General features: G+C 37.0%; 1 protein-coding gene across 5 annotated transcripts in view; it reads left to right on the top strand.

Annotated features, from left to right (window-relative positions):
• The window catches only part of LOC140497226 (phospholipid-transporting ATPase ABCA3-like), a 309,351-nt gene that overhangs the window by 141,634 nt on the left and 143,513 nt on the right, over positions 1–24,204 (top strand). For all 5 annotated transcript variants that reach the window (XM_072597909.1, XM_072597910.1, XM_072597908.1 and 2 more), the window contains exon 10: positions 6,789–6,970. In XM_072597909.1, the coding sequence (XP_072454010.1) occupies positions 6,789–6,970 (182 nt within the window). The remainder of the gene's footprint in view (positions 1–6,788; positions 6,971–24,204) is intronic.

The raw sequence follows: 24,204 nt of genomic DNA, 5'->3' as shown, positions 1-24,204 counted from the left end.
TGGATCTGTCTTTCTTTGTGTGAAAAATATTTTGTAATTGTGTTCATATAGTACTTGTGTGTGTGTTTCTTGCAGGTAGACTTCCAGGTATTTTATGCTGTCTGTATTGCTGATGCTTCTGAGATTAAATATAAACTCCTCTGTTTGACATTTAATATGCTGCAGAGTCTGTTCCAACCTATTTTTCCAAAGCGATTATATATTTCTTCCCCTCACACATTTTGTGTTCCAGCCAAACTGACCTACTTGTTGTTTCACATATGCAAAATTCCAGCTTCCACCTTTATGCCTCTGTAAGAGCTATCTTTGTATCTAGAATGCTCTCTTTCCTTAAATTCACCTCATAAAAATTCTAGCTTCCTTCACAGCATAGTTCTAGTACCACTTTCTACATTAGGTCATTCCTGATTCCTCTAGCTATCAATGCTTTTCCCCCACTCCAGGGAATTACTTTCTGTATACTCTGCATATATCTCATCTAGACTCATCTGCCTATGTATTGTTTATCTTGAGTAAAATATCAAGCTCTTCAAAGGCAGGAATTTTTTTTTCTTCCAATAGAGAAAGGCAGTGGTGTGGAATGGATACAGAGATGATCTTGAAGACAGGATTCTTGGTCTTGAACTGGGTTCAAGGCCAGTGTTTACCCCATACTGACTGTATGACCAAGGGAAACCAGTTAACCTTTTGGTGTAAAGTCGATGCTACACACAGAATTGGTAGTGTTTCCTCACCTGGATGTTCACTATACCACTGAAATAAGAGTTTTAGTTCCTATTTCTAGTTTCATCCCTATCCTATCCTGCCCTGTACTGTCCTATCCCCATTGGTTTACAAAGGGGTTTGGCACACAGCAGGCTCTTTAAAAACTTGTTTGTTGAATTATATGGCTGTCTTCCAGCATCTGATGACTTTAGCATGAAAGGGGGACTAAACTTTGGTTGAGTTCAGAGGAAACAACTAGGAAAGGACCAATGAGTTGAAATATCAGAGGTTGCTTCAGGTTTGGTTTAGGGAAAACATTCTAATAATCAAGGGCATTCAAAAGTGAAATGAGGCAGAGCTAGTCCAGAAAGTCTGGGAGTCTTTCCTATGACAGCATAATTACTTGTCAGTGAAGGTGTAGAGAGTTTTCTCAATCTAGTATGAGTTGAGTTATGGGATTTCTGAGTCCCTTCCAATTCTTAGACTATGCTATTCTGTTAGCCTGGGAGTTAGAAAACAATTGATTTTAATTTAATTCACCAAAAAGTAATTATTGAAGAGGAGGAGAAGTCTATGTGTTGACTCTGCTTTCCCTCCAAGTTAGCAACAATCTGTTCAGGCTAATAGAAGTGTTCTGATCGGTTGACATTAAATCTTCTAGTACTATCTTGCCTTGGGGTCCCCACTTTTGTTTAATGTAAATGTTTAGCTTGGAGAAGATAAGTCTATGACTAGTCCAGCACTCTGTGTCACACATTGCCTTCCTGGCTCTCACTTTCTCTCTGTTTCTTCTTACAATGACATAGTCTAATAAATGCTAATATTTGATACAAGGGTGCATCCATGAAGTTTTATATCATAGGTAAACAGAAGACGGTGTTGGTGATGAGGTCATGAGATGCACAAGTGTTTAGTAATAAGTGGCCATTGCTCTTGTTGTTTCCAACTCTACTCCTCTCAAGGACACCCTGCCATGTCGATTAGTCCATGTCATCTTTGGTATTAAAGTCACCTAGAATTATAAGCTTGTCCTCTTTCAGTACATTGGCGATGAAGGTCTCCAGGTCTTCATAAAATTTTTCTTTGACCTCATCAGAGTTCGTCATAGTGGGAGCTCAGGCACCTGATGGTAGTGTGATGTTTTCCTGCAAGTGGTAATCATGTTATCATGAGTCTGTCATGGGACAGCTTGTTTTCTAGATTAGTTTTGATTGCAAAACCTACACCAGCTTCACAGAGTTTCCCATCATTGTGGCCCCTCCAGAAAAAACATGTATCCAGGTCCAGCTTTGGTAAGCTGGCCTTCATTTGCCAGCCTTGTTTCACTCAGAGTCACTATTTTGATGCAATATCTGCTGAGTTCTCTCTCAACAAGAGCTGCTCATATTTCAGGTCTACTGAATTTTATGTTGTCCATAGGCATGTGCCCATTCCATGTACCAAAACTGAGTGCAATCATCTTCACAAAAGTTTTTGTATATTTATTTGTGTTTTGACCACGGGGGGGGATACCTGCCTGCCACTGTAAGCAGGCCAGGGTTGGGTGAAGCAGACAGTTTTTTTAAGTGAATTTCTTTTTTTTTCAACATTCACTTCCATAAGTTTTAAATTTTCTCCCCTTCCCCACTCTCCCCAAGACAGCATGCAATCTGATATAGGCTCTATATATACATTCCTATTAAACATTTTCATATTAGTCATCTTGTAGAGAAGAATCAGAATGAATAGGAGGAAGAATATGAGAAAGAAAAAAACAAAACAAACCAGTCTGAAACATGCAGCTTTTAAGGCACCTCTCCTAGCCCAGAAGGTGAGCATCACTGTCCTCAAAAAAAAAAAAAAAGGCTGCTCAGACACCAAGTGGGCTGTGGGCTGCCAAACTCCACCCCAGTAAGAAGATGACCCTATGACTTGGACCACCTGTGTGCATGGTTGTGACTACAGCTCCTACAGCATCTGTCACCTACCTGTCACCACAGGACTTTGAAATAGGTAAAAATGGTAAAATAGCATGGGTGATGTCCTTTGATTCCTGCACAAATTGGATTTAAATGAGGCAGAGGTGTACAGAATTGTCAGTCTCACTCTCTCTTTCCCTGTCATCAGAATAGTAGGAAGACAAATGACTGATAGTAGTTCAGGATGCAGTGGATGACTTTAGTTTCTCTGATTTCTAACCATACTCTAAACACTCCACAGCTCCTGCTTCAGTGGCCATTAGAACAAATTGTTCTCATTCACCCATTCACATGCTTGGGGTTATGCACCAAAAGGTTTGGGCTCCCTTGGTTACGCTAAACCTGGTTTAGCCTATCTGCCAAAATGGTTTACTGGGATATGACTGCTGCACATGCTGTAGATTCTTGGAGCCATAGGTGAGAGTTGGGTGGTAGGTGAACACCAAAAGTGCAGCCCTCATACCTGAGGTAATACTCTTCCCTGAAACCTATGAACCCCAAGAGAAGAAGCAATACAACCTAGTTCCATACTATACCTATTCTACAATGATCTAGAAAGTGTGCTACAAGAAATTCTGATTGGAAAAGTAAAAGTCACAATGAGTAATTTTTTTCCTATCACAGGATGACTTAGAGAAGACAGAGAAATCTACAGATGTTAGAAATAACATCTGGTCAGAAGCATTCATGGAGAACAAGAGCCAAGACAGGGCAGAAAGCATGGAGGCAGAAAGAGATTTCAGGGGATCTCTGAACTAGCACTGGGTACAATCTAGCAACTCTATTACCCACTACCCATTCCAGATTCACAGACCTAGGGCGCAGAGGAAACTTGAGCCCTAGCTGGGTACCAAGAAAGGAAGAAGTTCTGGAACATAGTCGTGTGTCTCTGCCACCAGGAACAGAACATGAGAGCTTGTTGTAGCTCAGCATGGAGGCCTGCAGTGGAATAACTAGGGCAGGAGTCTCAGACCAAAGGTGATCTGAGAATTCAGGCACTCTAAACTTGAAGAGCCTCCCAGAGGGCTACCGACTCAGTACAGCAGCAGTCAACTCAAACTCTACCAAGGACTTATTCAATGGTCTACGTATCAGACTACAAAGGGTTACTTTATTAAACTAGATAAATAATAAGTTGTTTGGAGGACAAAAATAGCAAGATTCCTTCTGGAGGAATGTCAAAGTAAAGAATAATTTTTAAAAGGAGTGGTAATGGAAGATGAAGCAGCAGTAACTGATCTGAGATCATGCTACAAAGTCATAATTGTCAAACCAGTTGGGTACTGGGGAAGATACAGAGGCAGCCAGGAGGCCCAGTGGTTAGAGTGCTGGGCCCGGTGTCAGGAATTCCTAAGTTCAAATTCCACCTCAGACACTCACCAGTTGTGTAACTCTAAGCAAGTCACTTAACCGCTATTTGCCTTAATCCACTTGAGAAGGAAGTGACAAACCATATCGAGTGTGCCAAGGGAGCACTATACAGGGTCATGAAGACTCAGATATGACTGAACAACCAATCAACAAAGAAACAGAGAGGTAAATCAGGGGAACGGCTTACATACAGAACATACGAAGGAAGCAAATGATCACAGGAACCCAAAGATCCTGACTACTGGTTGCAAAACAGAAACTATTGGGAAACCTAGAGAATAGTCTGGGTACATGACTTAGACATAAAGGGTAACATCATTAACAAATTAGAAAAGCGTGAAAGAAATGATCAGGATAGGATTCTGGACCAAAGAAGAGATAGACGGGTTCACAGGAGGTAAAACGGACAAATTTGATTAAATAAAATTAAAAAGATTTTGCATGAACAAAACCAATAAAGTTAAAATGAGAAAAGAACTAAGAAATTGGGAGGGGAGGGATTTTGCAGCAAGTTTCTCTAAGTTTCTAAGGTAAAAGCAAAATTTATAAGAATAAGAACCATTTCTTAGTTGACAGTCAAAGGACGTGAATAGGTAGTTTTCAGAGCTATCAATCACCATACAAAAATGCTCTAATTCATGAATATTTAGAGAAATACCAACTAAAACAATTTTAAGGTATCACCTCATATCCATCATATTGGCTAAATTGACAGAAAAATAACAACAAATGCTGGAAGGCATGTGGGAAAACAAATAATTAGTGCACTATTGTTGGAGTTGTAAACTGGTCCAGTTGTTCTGGAAACTATTTTGCTATTGTGTCCAAAAATCTATTAAATCATGCATAGCCTTTTAGTCAGTGATAGCACTACTAGATACATACCCCAAAGAGATCAAAAGAAGAGGGAAAGGAGTCATATTTTCAAAATTATTTGTAGCAGCTCTTTTTGTGATGCCAAAGAATTGGAAACCAAGTTGATGCTTATTAGTTAGGGAATGGCTGAACAAGTTATGGTATATGAATACGATGGAGTACTGCTGAGCTGTACAAATGATAGAGGGGGTGGTTTCAGAGAAACATGGAACCAAGACTTGTATGAACTTAGGCAAGCAACAATATTGTAAAGATAATCAGCTTTGAAAGACTTAGGAACTTCATCACCACAGTGACTAAGAACAATTTTAAAGGACTCATGAATAACATGATATCCACTCCCAGACTGGGCTGATGAACTCAGAGTACAAATTAAAGCCAACTTCCTTCCTTCCTTCCTTCTTTCCTTCCTTTCCTTAACTTTTTTTATTCTTCCTTTCTTTTTTCCTTTCTGCCTTTCTCCCTCTTTCCCTTCTTCTCTCTCTTCCACCTTCCCTTTTTCCTCTCATCCATTTTTGATTCCTTCTTTCCTTCCTTCCTTCCTTCTTTCCACAAAGCTAATGTGGGAATTTATTTTGCATGACTATACAGATTTGTAGTGAGTTTCAGACTGGATTGTTGTTGGGTTTTTCGTCCTCTCTATGGGTAGCGGAGGAGAGGTGGAGATTTCAAAACTAAAAATAAAATGAATTATAAATTATATAAATTATAAAATTATGTATAATGTATTAATTATTACATTTAATTATAATTATATATAATATTATGTATCATATATAACATTAATTATATAATTAAATATAATAATTATACATAACTATTATAAAATTATATAAATTATGAAATTAAAATTATGACATATAAAAATACACTAAAATCATGAATTATACAGAAATATGTGATTATTGAACAACTTTTTTATGTGTACACCCTTGCTAAGATATGTCAAGATGCAAGAAGAAAGTAAAAAGCAGGTCATTCATGAAAGAGATTACAGTCTAGTTAGAAATACATAAAACAAGTAAATAACAACACATCATGGACCATATGTACCATAAATATTCATTAATAGGAGAGATCAATGTGACTGAGTACTGGGGAATGTTTCATGGAGAAGTTTAAATTTGAAATGATCCTTAAAGGATAAGGTACATACAAGATGTATTAAGCAAGGATAATAGGATATAAATGAGTCTACCCAGGAGTAATTTGATGTCCTAATGCTTCACAACTTTTGTACGCTGACTATGAGGAAAGAAAAAGACACAGCTCAGAATATTCAGGTACACACTACTAACCCTAGCCTGTATTAGTCAGCATAAAAGACAGGTCCATGGTTTATTTGTAATTGATATAGACCCCTTATACAGTCCACTGCCACAATCCATGGACAAAGGAAATGAGTGGGCATTTCCCAGGAAATTTTCTCTTTCTCCAGATTATGCTCTAATAAAACTTACTCACTGTGATTCCAGCCTTTGAATAAAAAACACAAACATTCATGATTTTCCTCTTATCTCCCTAACTTTGTCCTCTTCCTGACTCTTTAAGGTAGTTACATCCTAATATTCATTTCTCTATATATCTCTTCTCCCTTACCATTATCATTCAAGCCCATAACTTCAATTTCTATCTCTATCAGATAACTTCCAGTCCTAATCTCTTTTGAGTTCCAGCCCTATTTCAACTGCTTACAAAATATTTTTTTCTTAAAGGTTCAACCAGAACTTCAGTTTATTAAAACCTAACCCCTAAAACCTGCAATTTTTTGTCTTCTCCCCTCATATCATCACATCATATTTGTGGAAGGTGTAGGGTAATAGTTATAATTTTAGCTTGGCATGCATAATAACCAAGTTCTCTTCTGTTGTGTTTCAGAAAAAGGAATTCACTGGTCAACTCTTATGCGGCCAGTCACCATGAACGATGATTTAACCCTTGGACATATCCTTGGAATGTTGATATTTGATTCTTTTTTCTATGCCTTCATAACTTGGTATGTTGAAGCAGTTTTTCCAGGAAAGTATGGAATTCCCCAATCCTGGAACTTCTTCTTGTTGGTGAGTTATGAAGCTGCTTTTCTTTAGTTTTTCTATAACATAATTCTGGCTACTTTGTGAAAGAATATGTATTCTTACCCTTCTCCATGGTTTCCAATTCCCAAAATTGAATTCTAGAGAGTCATTTAAGATAATAAATCCTCTTCCCCTTTACTAATTTTATTTTCAGTATGTTCATTTTTCATACATTATCATACTTGAATCAATTTGGTGACCTCGAAAGCCAAAATAGATGTTATAGAAAGTATTATCTATAGATGGTAACATTATAATCTCAGATGTCACTAATCATTATCTTTATTATTCACAACTCATTAGCTGCCCTACCCCCCCCCCCCAAAAAAACTTCACCTGGAGTGAATAAAGAGAGCTAAATATGCAATCTTTATTGTACAAAAGAAAGGGAAGGGACCCAGAAAGTGAGCAGCAGAGGAAAACCAGGAAAAAAAGATTAAAATTATCAAAGACCTTAAGAAGGAGAAAACTCAAGGAATTTGAGCATAAGCAGTTAAACAAAAGCATTAACAGCAGAAGGAAATATGGCCTACAGAACTGGTAAAAAAAAAAAAAGTCTGTCATCTCCTAAAAAATATTGCAAATTAAAGGACAATTATTCAACATCTGATAAGGTAGAGGGCCCAGTTGATTTTGAAAAGAACAGCAGGTTGTTCCTGAATGGTTTGAATGAAAAACAAGGATTGTCAGTACAGAATTTATGGTCTGTACAGTAGGGGTCTATAGGAATTCTCCCAAATAATTGGGAGAACATAAAAACTTGGATTGACAATTGCAAGTCCTCATAAGAAAAAAGAAGATGATTGATTGGGGACATAAATATATAGAAGTGAGGGGCAATTAGGTGGTGCAGTGGATAGAGCACCAGTGCAGGAGTCAGGAGGACCTGACTTCAAATCTCACCTCAGACACTTGACACTCACTAGCTGTGTGACCTTGGGCAAGTCATTTAACCCCAATTGCCTCATCCTGCATCATCTCCAGTCATCCTGATGAATATCTGGTCACTGAATTCAGATGGCTCTGGAGGAGAAGTGAGGCTAGTGACCTGTACAGCCCTCCTTCACTCAAAACAAAGTCAAGTGCAAGACATGTCATTATTTCTCTCATGGTATGGTCTTCTCTGTCAATGAAGGATGAACACACACACGTAGAGTTCTATCAAACTTTTAAAGAATAATTAGTACTTATGCTACTCAAATTATTCTCAATAATTGAGAAAAAAAGCCCTGTATCATAATCCCTTTATGAGGCAAATGTAGAAAGGGAATCACATCATTAATGAATATCAGTTTAAAGATTTTAAACAAAATCTTGACAGTGATTTATCCAACAAGTCGTTCAACATAACAAATGAATTTATACCATATCTTGCAAATTGACAAGAATGACAAAAGATGTCAACAATCACTGTTGGAGGGGTTGTGGGAAGATAAGCACATTGCTGTTGAAGCTGTGAATTATTACAACCATTTTGGAAAGCACTTTGGAATTATATAAATCAAGTAACTAAGATGTCCATACCTTTTGACCCAGAGAGTCCTTTATTGGGCTTTCACCTCAAGGAGGACATTGATATGAAAAAAAAAATCCCTAGATAAATCAAAATATTTATGGCAGCACTTTTTATGATAGCCAAAAAAAAAAAAAGGCAAGTAAATACCGGAATGATTAAACAAATTATGGTATGCAAATGTAATGAAATGTTACAGTGCTGTAAGAAATTATGAATGCAATGAATATAGAAAGACATGAAAAGACCTACATGAACTGATGACTGAAGTAATATAACATACACAATGACTAGAACAATATAAATGTAAATAACCACATTCATAAAAAAATCAAAAGTGAATGTTGTAAATTTACTAAATACAAACTTGGCTCAAAAGAAGAGCTATGAAAAGATGTTCTCAATCCACCCTTTCCTGGAGATGGAAGATCCATAGGGGTTACACATTGCACATGTCTTTATGCTTTTTCAATGTATTAATCAGTTTTGTTGGCTTTTATCTCTCATTTTTTTAAAATAAATTGTTTGGTCTATATTCCCCAGTTGATAAATGGTCAAAGGGAAGAAATTAAAGCTATCTATAGTCATATAAAAAATTCTCTAAATCACTATTGATTAGAGAGATGCAAATCAAAACAACTCTGAGATACCACATCACACCTATAAGATTGGCTAACATGACAAAACAGGAAGATGACAAATGTTGGAGAAGATGTGAGAGAGTTGGAACACTAATTCATTGTTGCTGGAGCTGTGAGCTGATCCAACCATTGTGCAGAGCAATTTGGAACCATGCCCAAAGGGCTACAAAAATGTGCATACCCTTTGACCCAGCAATATCACTTCTAGAACTGTATCCCAAAGAGATCATAAAAATGGGAAAGGGTTCCACTTGTACAAAAATATTTATAACAGCTCTCTGTGGTTGCCAAGAACTGGAAATCAAGGGGATGCCCATCAATTGGGGAATGGCTGAACAAGTTGTGAATGCATACGAATGTAATGGAATACTATTGTGTTATGAGAAACGATGAGCTGGCAGACTTCAGAGAGTCCTGGAAGGACTTATATGAACTGATGCTGAGTGAAAGGAGCAGAACCAGGAGAACTTTGTACATAGCAACAACCACAGTGTGCAAAGAATTTTTCTGGTAGACTTAGTTCTTCTCAGCAATGCAAGGATCTAAAAACTTCCCAGTGGACTCTTGAAGCAAAATGCCTTCCACATTCAGAGAAAGAACTGTGGAATTGGATCACAGAATGAAGCAGATCATTTTCTCTTCTGTCATGTTTTGTTTTGTGTTCTTTTATGGTTTCTCCCACTCATTTTAATTCTCCTATGCAACATGACTAAGGTGAAAATGTATTTGTTCATACTTTGCTTGCAACTCTTTTATTACTCTTCCCAGTTTTTCCTCCACCTCTCCATCATGATTTTGAAAATTGTTTGGGCTCTTTAAGACCTTTTCCCAGAAGTGATCCCATTGAGTGGTCTGGGATGTAGAAGCACTGACTTCCGTGTCTTCCCCTGATGGTGAGCATTGCTCTTCCTCATCAGAAGGGAGGGGAGGAGAAACCTGCTCACCAAGAAAGTAATCCTCAATAGTCTTGGTTTTTTTCCCTTTTCTGGGCATTTTCCCAGCCAGTGACTTGAGCTCTGAATATTCTCCTCACACCCACCTCACCTCCAGATCCTCCCAGCCCGCTCTTGGGGTCTGAGAATCAAATGCTGCTTCCCAGCCTCAGTGCTTTGGGTGGGGGCAGGGCTGCTATTCAGTGTGAGATTAAGTTCAGGTGCTCAGGTGGGGGCAGGGCCGCCTCACTGGCTCAGTTCCCTCAGGGGGTTTATGCGGAGACTTTCAACAATGGATCCAGGCTCCTGCCTGCTTGGGGAGCCCCGGTCTGCTCCCGCCTCCGCTGTTGCCTTCCAAGGGGGCCTGAGTATGGGGGCACCCCACTCCCCTCTCGACCCACCAAAGAGACCTTCTCACCGACCCCCGTCACCTGTGGGTGGAGGGACCCGTGTGGCCGCTGGAGATCCCGTCCCTGAAGACTGCTCGGATCTGTTCCTCTCGGTGCCGGGGCTGGTGCAGGGCTGGGCTGGGCTTCGCATTCGCAGTGCGACGGACCTTTTGCAAGAGGTTTGCAGGTCCCTCTGGAACAGAGATCTTATCTGCTCCACTATTATGTGGCTTCTCCTGCTCCCGAATTTATTGGAGGCTCTTTACTACAGATATTTCATGGGCTGTGGGTTCGGAGCTAGCATATTTGTGTGTTTCTACTCCGCCATCTTGGCTCCACCCCCTCTGAAAATGTATTTAATAAGAATGTATGTGTATGTGTAGAATCTGTATAAGAATGCAAACAAATTAATTTATTTAAAAAAATTTTTTTTTTTATTGTATGACTCTGTCAGGGAAAAGGGAAGTGATACTGAGGGAAACTAGAGAGTTATAAAAACATCAATGAAATCTTATTTTATGTGGTTCTGTGAAGTTCTCATATCATTTTCTACATTATTGTGTACTAGATTTTTTGATTTCTCATGTTCTTTTGAGAGACCTATGATCATTAAATTGACCTTTATGTCCTAATGTCAGAGATCAAGTTTTTTTTTATTGTTTTGTGTATTTCTTTCTTTGCTAAACCAACTATTTATTTATTTTTAGTATTTATCTTTTTAATAATTTTGAGTTCTAATTTATCTGTGTCCCTCCAGATCATCCCTGATCCATGGAAAAGGCAAGCAATATGGTATCATTTATATAGGTGAAGTCATACAAAATGTATTTCCATACTAGCTGTTTTGCAGCAAATTAAAAAAAAAAACAAGAAAAATTTTAAAAGTAAAAAAAGTGCTTCACTTAGCACTAAGAGTTTACCAGTTCTCTCTCCAGAGTTAGATAGCATTTTCCATCATGAGTTTTTTGGAATTGTCTTGGGTCATTGTATTCATTAAAATAGCTAATTCTTTCACAGTTTATCATTACGGTATTGCTGTTTCTGTGTACAGTGTTCTCCTGGTTCTGCTCACTTCACTTTGCATCAGTTCATATAAATCTTCTAAGGTCTTTCTGAAACTATCCTTTTTTTCTTATTGCACAATAGTATTCCATCACTATCATATACCACAACTTGTTCAAACATTCCCCAATTTATGGGCATCTCTTTAATTTCCAATTCTTTGCCACCACAAAAAGAGCTACTATGAATTTTTTTATACATATAGATCCTTTTCCTTTTTTTTAACCTCTTTGGGACAAAGACCTAGTAATGATATTCCTGGGTTAACAGAGATGCATGCTTTTATTGACTTTTGACCATAATTCTAAATTGTACACCAGAATAACTGAACCTAAATGCAATGTGAAATATTGGTTTGTGTCCACTTTCTACTAGGCTGTTTCCTAATTTTCCCAGAAGTCTTTGTCATATATTGAGTTCTTGCCCCAAAAGGTTGGATCTCTGGATTTATCAAACACCAGGTCATGGTCATTTACTTTTATGTAACATGTAGCTAATCTATTTCACTGAATAAACCATTCCATTTCTTAGGCAGTACCAAATTGTGTTCATGATTACCACTTTGAAATCTATTTTGAAATCCATTACTGCTAAGCTGCCTTCTTTCACATAGTTTTTCATTTATTCCTTTGCTATTCTTGACCTTTTCTTCTTCCAGATGAATTTTGTTGTTGGGGTTGGAACCAACATTGTGGATTAAAGGCAGGTACAAATTCCCCATCAAAAAAAAAAATGAATTCTGCAGCTGCAGAACCACAAACTGAAACAATTTTCTGGCCCAAGACAACTTAGAAGATCAGCAGGAAAGGTGTATTTCACTGGAATGAAAATGGAGCACAGTCCAGCACAAACCACACCCAACTAGACAGCAGCAGGTCTTGGGGGCATGTGCATCAGGGAACAGGGCTTCTGGAGCTCTTAGCTAAAACTTGTTCAGAAGGAGATTACAAGGTACCCTTTATCTTGTAATCTGGCAATGGGTGCAAGACTTTGTTGTATTGCTCATATGTGGTGCCAGGTCACAGTCAGAAGGAGATGAGGAGCAATAGCAGGAATAAGAACCCTGTTCACAGTTCCAGGGTGGGGAAAAGGACTTATGGTTACTCCCAGATGAATGCATAAGACAGGAAAGCAGTGACCATGCTTATTCTTAGATCATAACACCTTGGAAGAACTGAAAACTTATACACTCTCAGAACTAGCTCTGAAAACAGTAGCATGAAAAATCTGAAGCTTGGAACCCCCTCAACCCCAGGAGGCAAGCTTTAAAATAAAGGTCAAACTCAAGAAGTAGGATGGAAAGATAAACAAAAAAAAAATTTTAAAAAACCTGACCAAAGAAAGTTACAGTGATGAAAAGGAAAGATGAAGACACCAACTCAGAAGACAATGACATTTAAAGCATCTACATGCAAAGACTCAAGAAAAATGGGAATTGGTTTCAGACCCTAGAAGAGCTCAAAAAGAATTTTAACAATTAGATATGAGAGGTAGAGGAAAAATGTGAGAAGAAATGAGAGTGAAGTGAGAAAATCATGAAAAAAGAATCAATGGTTTGGTAAGGGAGGCACACAAAAAAATTTGCTGGTGCAGATAACATCTTCAAAAACAGAAGAGGCCAAATGGTAAAAAAAAAAACACAAAAAAAGAGAGAGAGACAAAAAGCAGCTGAAGAGAAATCCTTAAGAAGCAGAATATTCCAAATGGAAAAGGATGTACAAAAATTCATTAAAAAGAAACAAAAATTTCTTGCCAAGTGAGAAAAGGAGGTACATACAAAAGCTTACAAAAGAAAATGATTCCTTTAAAATTAGAATTGGGCAAATGGAAGCTAATGTCTCTGTGAGACATCAAGAAACAATAAAACAAAATCAAAGAATAAAAAAAATAGAAGAAAATGTGAAATAATCTCATTGAAAAACTACTGACCTAGAATATAGATCCAGAACAGATAATTTTAAAAATATTGGTCTAATTAAAAGTCATGGTTATAAATAGAGCCTAGACATCATCTTTCAAGAAATGGATAAGGATAGGACAGGAAAGCAGTGACCATACCTATTCTTATATTTTTATTGCCTATTTTTATTTTTTGTTTATCCTTCCAGCCTACTTCTTGAGTTTGACCTTTATTTTAAAGCTTGCCTCCTGAGGTTGAGGGAGTTCCAAGCTTCAGATTTTTCATGCTGCTGTTTTCAGAGCTAGTTCTGAGAGTGTGTAAGTTTTCAATTCTTCCAAGTTCTTCCTCTCTAAGAGTAGGAAAGACAGGAAAGCAAGGATAACTGCCCTTATGTTTGAGAACCAGAAGGTAAAATAGAAATTATAAGAATCCACTCATCACCTCCTAAAAGGCATCCCAAAATGAAAACTGTCAGGAATAGTATTGCCAAATTCCAGAGCTCCCAGGTCAAGGTGAAAATACTATAAGCAGCCAGAAACAATTCATATATCATGGAACCACAGTCAGAATAATATAAGATTAGCAGTTTCTACATTAAAGGATCTGAGGAATTGGATCATGATATTGTGGAAGGTAAGGGAGGCACGACTGCAACCAAGAATCACCTACCCGGTAAAACTTAGTATAATTCTTCAGCAGGAAAAATGGACATCCAATGAAATAGGACATTTTCAAACATTCCTGATGAAAAGACAAGAGCTGAATAGAAATTTTCACTTTCAAATACAAAACTCAGGAGGAGCATAAAAAAGTAAGCAGGAAAGAAAAATCACAACAGTTTCAGTGTGTACATTCCTACCTAACCTAAAAACTTTCTTTTTACTCAGCAGTCAGAAGGAATATATATATAGTCAGAGGGTATGGGTGTGAGTTGAATATGATGGGATAAAATGACAACATGATAACATGAATCCACTGGAAGAAGGTGAAAGGGAGAGGTAGAATGGGGTAAATTATCTCACATAGAGGAGGTACAGAAGAGTTTTTACAATGGAGGGGAAGGTGTGGGGGGAGAGTGAGTTAGTAAGTGAAGCTTACTCATCAGAAGTGGCTCAAAGAGGGAAAAACATATACACTCATTTGGGTATAGAAATCTCTCCAACCACATAGAAAAGCAGAAGTGGAAGGGGATAAGAAGGGAAGGCGTGATGGAAGGGAGGGCAGATTGGGGTAGCTAAAAGACAAAAGCAAAACAGTTTTGAGGGTGGACAGGGTGAAAGGAAAGAAAGTAGTGATAAACCAAGAAAATAGGATAGATGGAAATACACATTAATCCTAACTGAAAAAAATTTACAATAAGATACACTACTAAAGATCTCATTTCTCAAATATAAGGAGAACTGAGTCAAATTTATAAAAAATAGGAGTGATTCTTCAGTTAATAAAAAGTCAAAGGATATGAACAGGCAGTTTTCAGATAAAGTAATCAAAGCTATCTATAATCATATGAAAAATATCACATAATCATATTTTAAAATGCTCTAAATCACTATTGATTAATGAAGTGCAGGTTAAAACAAGTCTGAGCTACCACCCCATACCTATCTAATTGGCTAATATGACGAAAGGGAAAATGACATATGTTGGGATGGATGTGGGAAAATTGAGACACCAATGCATTACTTTTGAAGTTGTATACTGATTCAACTATTTGGTAGAGCAATTTGGAAATATGCCCATAGGACTAGAAAACCATACCCTTTAAGCAATACCACTACTAAATCTGTATCTGAAAGAGATTTTTAAAACAAAAAGGACCAATATGTAGAAAAATATTTAGAGCATTTCTTTCAATGATGGCAAACATTGGAAATTGAGGGGAAATTCATCAATTGGGAAATGGCTGAACAAGTTGTTGCATATGATTGTGATGGAATACTATCTTGCTTTAAGAAATACTCTAGAAAAACCTGGAAAGACTTACATAAACTGATGCAAAGTGAAATGACCAGAACCAGGAGAAAATTGTACACAATAACAGCAATATTGTCTGATGATCAACTATGAATGACTTAGTTAATCTCAGTAATACAATGATTGAAGATAATTCCAGAACAATTATTAAAATGGAAAATGCTATCCATCTCCAGAAAAAAAAACTGATGGAATGTGAATGTTGATGGAAGCATACTTTTTCTTTACTTTTTTTTATTTTCTTGGGATTTTTGGGAGGAGTCTATATTTTCCTTCACAGCATGACTAATGTAGAAATATGTTTTGCATGATTGTACATATATAACCTTTATCTCATTGCTTGCCTTCTCAGTGGAGGAAAGCGAGAGGAAGGGAAGGTGGGAAGGAGAGAATTTGGAACTCAAAAAAACTTTGAAAAGGTTAAAAATTGTTTTACTTGCATTTGGGGGAAAATAAAATATTAAATCATTAATAAATATACCACCTTTTAAAAATATTTATTATACTACCTGAAAGCCATCAAAGAAAGGACCTAGAATAGTACTTCAAGAAATTATTAAGGAAAACTTCCCTGATGTCCTAGAACCAGAGAATAAAATAGAAATTGAAAGAATATATTGAACCTAAATAAAGAGAACCTAATATAAAAACTCTCAGGAATGGTGTAGACAAATCCCAGAGTTCCAAGTTCAAGGAGAAAATATTGCAAGCAGCCAGAAAGGAACAATTCAAATATCATGAAGCCACAGTCAAGATAACAAAAGATTTATCAGCTTCTACCTTAAAGCTTCAGAGGCTCTGGAATATGGTATTTCAGAAAGCAAAGGAGCTAAGATCATAACCAAGAATCACCTACTCAGAAAAACTGAGTATAATCCTTCAAGGGGAAAAAGTAATATTTATTGAAATAGAGGACTTTCAAACATTCTTGACGAAAAGACTGGAGCTGAATAGAAAATGTGACTTTCAAAGACAAGATTCAAGAAACATAAAAAGTAAGCATGAAAGAAAAGTCATAGGAAACACAATGAAGTTAAAATGTTTACATTCATATGTGGAAAGATGATACTTGTAACACCTTAAGAACTTTGTCATTATTAGGGAAGATAGAAGTTGTGTACACAGAGGGCATGGGTATGGGTGGACTATGATGGAATGATATCCAAAAAAATAAAATTCAAGAGTGAGAAAGAGGGATGCACTGGGAGACGGTAAAAGGGAGAGGTTGAATGGGATAAATTATCTCACATAAAAGAGGTGCAAAAGAGCTTTTACAGCTGAAAAGAAGTTGAAAAAGGAGATGTGGGGGAGGGTGGTCAGAGTAAGTGAACCTTACTCTCATAAGAAGTGTCTCAAAGAGGCAATAACATGCACACTCAGTTGGGTATAGAACTTTCTCTTACCTTACAGGAAAGTAGGAGGGAAGTAAGATAAGGGAAGGATGAGAGGCTAATAGGAGGAAGATCAGAATGAGGCAGGCAGTGATAAGAAGTAAAATACTTTTCAGGAGGGACAGGGTAAAAGGAGAGAAGAGGATAAAGACAAGAGAAAAGCAATATTAAGGGAAATACACAGTCATCATAATTGTGAATGAGAATGGGATGAATTCACCCATAAAATGGAAGCAGATAGAATGGATTAAAAAACATAATCCTACAAGATGTTGTTTGTAAGAAATAAACTCAAAGCAGAGACACACACACACAGAGTAATGGTAAGGGGCTGGAGTAGAATCTATTATGCTTCAGCTGAAGTAAAAATAAAAGCAGGGGTAGCAATCATGATCTTGGACAAAGCAAAAGTATATCTAATAAAAAGAGATAAACAGAGAAACATACCACAGAAAATGAAATAATATCAATACTAAACATATACATTTCAAAATGGCATGTCATCTGCATTTTAAATAAAAAGCTAAATGAGTTCTAGGAGAAAGTAGTAAAACTTCAGTAATATAAAGGGAGTCCTCGACTTTCCCCTCTCAAAAGTAGATAAATCTAACCAAAAGATAAACAAGAAAGAAGTTAAGGGGAAGAATAGAATTTTAGAAAAGTCAGATATGATAGACTGAGAAAATTGAATGGGAATAGAAAAGAATATATCTATTTCTCAGCTATACATGACATCATCATATAAATTGACCTCATAACAGGGAATAAAAATTTCAAACTTTCTATGCCTTAATACATGGTCAGTTTTCGTGCAGGTGTCATGTACATGGAGGAAAAGTATACTCTTCTATCCCCATTCAGTTTTCTCCAGAGGTCTTTTACATCTAACTTTTCTAAAATTCTATTCATCTCCTTAACTTCTTTCTTATTTATTTTGTGGTTAGATTTATCTAGTTCTGAGAGAAGAAAGTTGAGGTTTCTACACACACACACACACACACACACACATACACACACACACACACACACACACACACACACACACATGGTTTTGCTGTCTATTTCCTCCTGTAACTCACTTAACTTCTTTAAAAATTTGGATGCTGCACTATTTGGTGCATATATGTTTAATGTTTATGCTCCTCCATTGTCTATTGTACCTTTTATCAAGATATGGTTTCCTTCCTTATCTCTTTTTACTAGATCTGTTTTTGCTTTTGCTTTGCCTGAGATCGTGGTCACTAAACCTGCTTTTTTTTGTTTCAGCTGAATAATAATAAATTCTGCTGTGTGTCTCTCTGTTTCAAGTGTGTTTCTTGTAAACAGTATATCACAGAATTTTGCTTTTTAATCCATTCTGATCTCTTCTTTTTTATGGAAGAGTTCATTCCATTCACATTCAGTTATGATTACTGTGTATTTGCGTCCATTCTATTTTTCCTCCTGTTTATCCTTCTTTCTCTCCTTTCACCCTTTCCCTCTTCTCCACTGTTTTGCTTCTGGCCACTGCCTTCCTTACTCTGCCCTTCCTTCTAACTGTCTCCCACACTTTTCTTTATTTCCTTCCCACCTGCTTCCCTGTAGGATAAGATAGATGTGTATACCCAACTGATCATTTAATTTATTCCCTCTTTGAGCTAATTCTGATTAGAGTAAGGATCAAATGATGCTCACTTCCCACTCTCTCATCTTCCCCTCACTTCCCTCCCCCCCCTGTAATTTATCCTTTAGACCTCTTCATGTTACCCTACCCTGCCTCTTACTTTCTTCTGCTCCCAATGTAATCCTATTTCTCACTCCTTATTTTCTTTTATATCATCCCCCTTAAGACACCTTATACCTTCATTCTCTTTACATATTTACTCCTTCTAACTGAACTAATATTGATACAATACTTAAGCATTACAAATATCATCTTCTTATGTAGGGATATAAAAAGTTTAGCCTTATTGAGTCCCATATTTTTCTCTTTTCTTTCTACCTTTTTCTGCTTCTCTTGAGTCTTGAAACTAAAAATCTTTTCTTTGTTGTTGTTCAGCTGTGTCCTTGCATCAGGAAAACTTGATAGCCTTCTATTTAATTGAATGATCATTTTTCCCCTGAAGAATTGTGTTCATTTTCTCTGGGTAGGTGATTATTGGTTGTAATCCCAGCTCTTTTCCCTTCCAGAATATCACATTCCAAGACATGATCCTTTAATGCAAAAGCTGCTAAATCCTGTGTAATCCTGACTGTGACTCCCCAGTATTTTAATTGTTTCTCTCTGGCAACTTGCAATGTTTTTTCCTTGACCTAGGAGTCTAGAATTTGGCTATAATAATCCTGTCATTTTGGGATCTCTTTTAAGAGGTGGTCAGTGTCTCTCAATGTCTCAATGTCTATTTTGCTCTCTGGTTCCAGGATTTCATGGCAGTTTTCTTTGATAATTTCTTGAAGTATGATGTACAAGTCCTTTTTTTGATCATGGCTTTCAGGTAGTCCAATAATTCTTAAATTATTGTCAATTGTTTTTCTGGTGAACTATTTCACATGATTTCATTCACATTTTCTTATATTTTTCCTTCTTTTGTTTTATTGTTTCTTGTTGTTTCTTAGAGTAATTTTTTTCTACTTGTCCAATTTTAATTTTTCGGGAGTTATTTTATTCACTTAGCTTTTTTTTACCTTCTTTTTCATTTAGCCAATCTCCTTTTTAGGAAGTTGTTTTGTTCAGTAAATTTTTCTACATCTTTTTTCCATTTTTTGTGCTTCCTTTACAAAGCATTGATTTTATTTTTCATGATTCTCTTGTATTACTCTCGTTTCTTTTCCCACTTTTTCTTCTAACTCTCGTACTTCATTTTTAAACTTCTTCCAGGAGTTCTTTTGGGGCTTTAGGCCAATTTACATTTAGACCAGTTGCATTTTTTGAGGCTTTGCATTTAGGCATTTTGACATTATTGACCCCTGCTGAATTTATTCTCTTCTTAATTTTCCATAACTATAATAACTTTCTGTGGTCAGGCTCCTTTTCTGCCCCTCTCTTCTAGCTTGTTTCATTACTTTTAAAGTTGAACTCTGCTCCTGCAGTAGAAGGAACATTGTCCCAAACTTCTTTTTCTGGGGCTGCAGGCCCTGGCTGTTTGCTTGGACCTCCACTGGTGTTGCCCTGAGACCCATGGGAGACCTTGCTGTGCCACAGAGGTTTGGTGGCTCACCTGGCATTGTGCTAAGGCCCACAGAGCACTGATATTATGCCAGGGTCAAAGAGTATACTTGGGGAGGTCTAGCTCATCCAGTGCTACAATGTGGCCTTGTGGTCCCAATCATTGACCTGTACTAAGGCTCAGGGCCTCCCCAAGCCTTCCTGAGTCATGTCCTGCTGGCTTTCTGGGACCCTGCCTGCTCTGGACTGCACTTCCCTTTTATCTGAGTGAAACAAACTTTTCCTCCTGACCTTCCAAGTTGCCTGGAGGCTAGAAAATTGTTTCATCCAATCTTTATGTTAATTCTTCTCTTCCAGAATTTGTTTTGAGCCACAATTTTTTATAGTTGTTTGGAGTCAAATATGGGAGAGTTCAGGTGATTTCCTGCTTACTTCACCATCTTGGTTCCTAGAAGTCCTCTCACAAGCAGTAATTCCTATTCCTTCAATTTCTTTTTCTTTTCTTATTACTATGTTATTTGTTCTTCATTTTTTAAGAGAACAAACAATAGCACAAGGAGGTATCTTGACTTGCACATAAATTGGATTTAATTGGAAGGGTTGTACAAATCATTAGCCTCACTCTCTCTTCCAGAATCATTGAAGTTCATTGGCCCAGGATGCAATGGATGACCTTGGCATTTTTGATGTCTAACCAAGCTCTAAGGACTCCACAGTGCCTGCTTCAACTACCTTCACCACTGTCAACAAATTGTTCCATCCACCTTTGGTATCACTAAACTCTCATCTGTGGCTCCAAGAAATTGTAATATGTACAGTGGTTATAACTACCATTTCAGGTAGAATAATGAACAATAGTAGACATCCTTGTTTCACTGTTGATCTTATTTGGAAAGCTTCTAGCTTATCCTCATTATATTAATGCTTGGTATACTTAGATTTGTACTACTTATTATTTTAAGAAAAGCTCCATTTATTCCTATGCTTTCTAAGTGGTTTTTAATAGTAATGAGTGTTATATTTTCTCAAAAGCTTTTTTCTGCATCTATTGAGATAATCATATGATTTGGGGTTTGTTGTTGGTTTTTGTTTTGTTTTTTGTAATTCATGTGGTCAGTTTTGCTAATAGTTTCCCTAATATTGAATCAGCCTTGCATTCCTGGTATAAATTCCACCTTGTCATAATGTGTTATCTTTGTGATATGTTAGTGTAACCTTCTTACCAGTATTGTATTTAAAACTTTTGCTTCAGTATTCATTAAGGAAATTGGCCTATAGTTTTCTTTCCTTTTTTTGTTCTTCCTGGTTTCAGTATCAGCAACATGTCGATGTCATAAGAAGAAATGGGTAGGATTTCTCATTTTCCTCTTTTTACATATAGTTTACATAGTATTAGAATCGATTGTTCTTTAAATATTTGGTAGAATTCACTTGTGAATCCATCTGGTCCTGATGAGTTTTCTTTTTTAGAGGATTCATTGGTAGCTTAGTTTCTTTTTTAAAAAAAAATTATTTATTTTTCATTTTCAACATTCCCTTCCACATGATTTTGAATTCTAAATTTTCTTCCCATCTCTCCCTTCACCCCAAGACATCATGCATTCCAATTACCCCTTCCCCAATCTGCCCTCCTTTCTATCACACCTCTCCCTTCTCTCATCCCTTTCTATCCCTCTGTTTTCTTGTAAGGCAAGATAAATTTCTGTATCCCATTGCCTATATGTCTTATTTCTCAGTTGCATATAAAAATAATTTTTAACATTCATTTTTAAAACTTTAAATTCCAACTTCTCTTCCTGTCCCCCTCCCTACCCATTTGCACTGAGAAGGCAAGCAATTTGATATAGGTTACACATGTGAAGTCAGGCAAAGCACTTCCATAACAGTCATGACATGAAAGACTAACTATATTTCCCTCCATCCTATCCTGCCCTCCATTTATTCTATTCTCTCTTTTGACCCTATCCCTCCTGAAAATTGTTTCCTTCTAATTATCGCCTCCTCCCCTTTGGCCTCCCTTCTATCATCTCCCCAGCTTCTACTTATCGTCTTTCCTTCTACTTTCGTGTAGTGCAAGATAGATTTTCAAACTAAATTGATTGTGCATATTATTCCCTCCTTAAGCCAGATCTGATAAAAGTATTGTTCACTCTTTCCCTCTTGCTTTCCCCTTTTTCCCTTCCATTGAAAAAGCTGTCTCTTGCCTCTTTTATGAGACATAGTTTACCCATTCTATTTCTCCCTTTCTCTTTCTCCCAGTTCTCACCCCCTATTTTTATTTTTTTAGATATCATCCCTTCATATTCAACTCACCCTTTGTACTCTCTCTCTCTCTCTCTCTCTCTCTCTCTCGTCTCTCTCATATATATGTATATATATATATATGTATGTATGTATGTCTGTATGTCTGTATGTGTGTCTGTGTCTGTGTCTGAGTCTGTGCGTGTGTGTTTATGTGTGTGTATAATCCCTCCAACTACCCTAATACTGAAAAAAGTCTCAAGATTTTGTCTCAAGGCAAATATTATCTTTCTGTGTAGGAATATAAACAGTTCAACTTTAGTAAGTCCCTTATTTTTTTCTCTTTCCTGTTTACCTTTTCATGCTTCTCTTGATTCTTGTATTTGAAAGTGAAGTTTTCTATTCAGTTCTGGTCTTTTCAACAAGAATGCTTGGAAGTCCTCTATTTCATTGAATGACTGTTTTTCCCCCTGAAGTATTATACTCACTTTTGCTGGGTAAGTGATTCTTGGTTTTAACCCTAGCTCCTTTGACCTCTGGAATATCACATCCCAAGCCCTTTTAATCCCTTAATGTAGAAGGTGGTAGATCTTGTGTTATCTTGATTATGTTTCCACAATACTTGACTGTTTGCAATATTTTCTCCTTGACCTGGGAACTCTAGAATTTGGCTACAATATTCCTAGGAGTTTTCCTTTTGGGATCTCTTTCAGGAGGTGATTGGTGGATTCTTTCAATATTTAATGTACCCTCTGGTTCTAGAATATCAGGGCAGTTTTACTTGATAATTTCTTGAAAGATGATATTTCTTTTTTGATCATGGTTTTTAGGTAGACCAATAATTTTTAAACTATCTCTCCTGGATCTATTTTCCATGTCAGTGGTTTTTCCAATGAGATATTTAACATTGTCTTCTATTTTTCATTCCTTTGGTTTTGTTTTATAATTTCCTGGTTTTTTAATAAAGTCATTATCTTCCATCTGCTCCATTCTAATCTTTAAGAAATTATTTTCTTCAGTGAGCTTTTGGACATCCTTTTCTATCTGGCCAATTCTGCTTTTTAAGCTATTCTTATCCTCATTGACTTTTCGGATCTCTTTTGCCATTTGAGTTAGTCTGTGTTTTAAGATTTTTTTCAGCATCTTTGAGTCCCCTTTAGCAAGCAGTTGACTTGTTTCTCATGATTTTTTGCATCACTCTCATTTCTCTTCCCAATTTTTGCTCTACTTCTCTTACTTGATTTTCAAAATCTTTTTGAGCTCTTCATGGTCTGAGACCAATTTATATTTTTCTTGGAGGCTTTGGATATAGGAGCTTTGCTTTGTTGACTTCTTCTGTTTGAATATTTTGGTCTTCTTTGTCACCAAAGTAAGATTCTAGTCTGATTCTTTTCCTACTTTTTGTTCATTTTCCCAGCCATTTACTTGACTTTTGAGCTCTTTATGAAGGTAGATCTCTGCTTCCAGTGGGGGTGGGAGGGTGTACTGTCAACTGCTTGACTCCCCCACAATCTGTGGGTCTAGAGCTCCAGAAACATGCTGCCCCTACTACTGTGGCTGCCACAGGCTCCTCCACCAGTCTACTCTCTCACACAAGTCTGACAGGTTTTTTCCACTTACCTTCAAATTTGTCCTCAGTCTTTTGGCATTATGAAGTCTGGAAACTACCACAGGTACCAGAGATTCAATTCCTCCAAAGTCTGTTCAGGTCCCATCTGTGCCAACATGACCCACGCTACACTGCTCCCAGCCCTGCACAATAGATGTTTCCCATCAACCTTCCAGGCTGTCTTGAGCTGGAACTTTGCTTCACTTCTTCATTCTGTGGGTTCTGCAGCTCCAGAATTTGTTTAGAGTCATTTTTTTACAGGTATTTGGCTGGATTTGGGGGGAAAGCTCTAGCAGGTTGCTGCTTCTGCTCCACCATCTTGGCTCTGTCCCCCCAGTTTCTTTTCCTATGATAATATTAAGTATTCTATTTCCTTTTCTGTTCATCTGGGCAAATAATATTTTTATAAATATTCATCCATT

The sequence above is a fragment of the Notamacropus eugenii genome, chromosome 3 (genome assembly GCF_028372415.1).
Source record: "Notamacropus eugenii isolate mMacEug1 chromosome 3, mMacEug1.pri_v2, whole genome shotgun sequence".
Taxonomy (NCBI): domain Eukaryota; kingdom Metazoa; phylum Chordata; class Mammalia; order Diprotodontia; family Macropodidae; genus Notamacropus; species Notamacropus eugenii.
The sequence above is the reverse complement of the archived record's forward strand: the minus strand, read 5'-3'. Positions and strand labels throughout refer to the sequence as shown.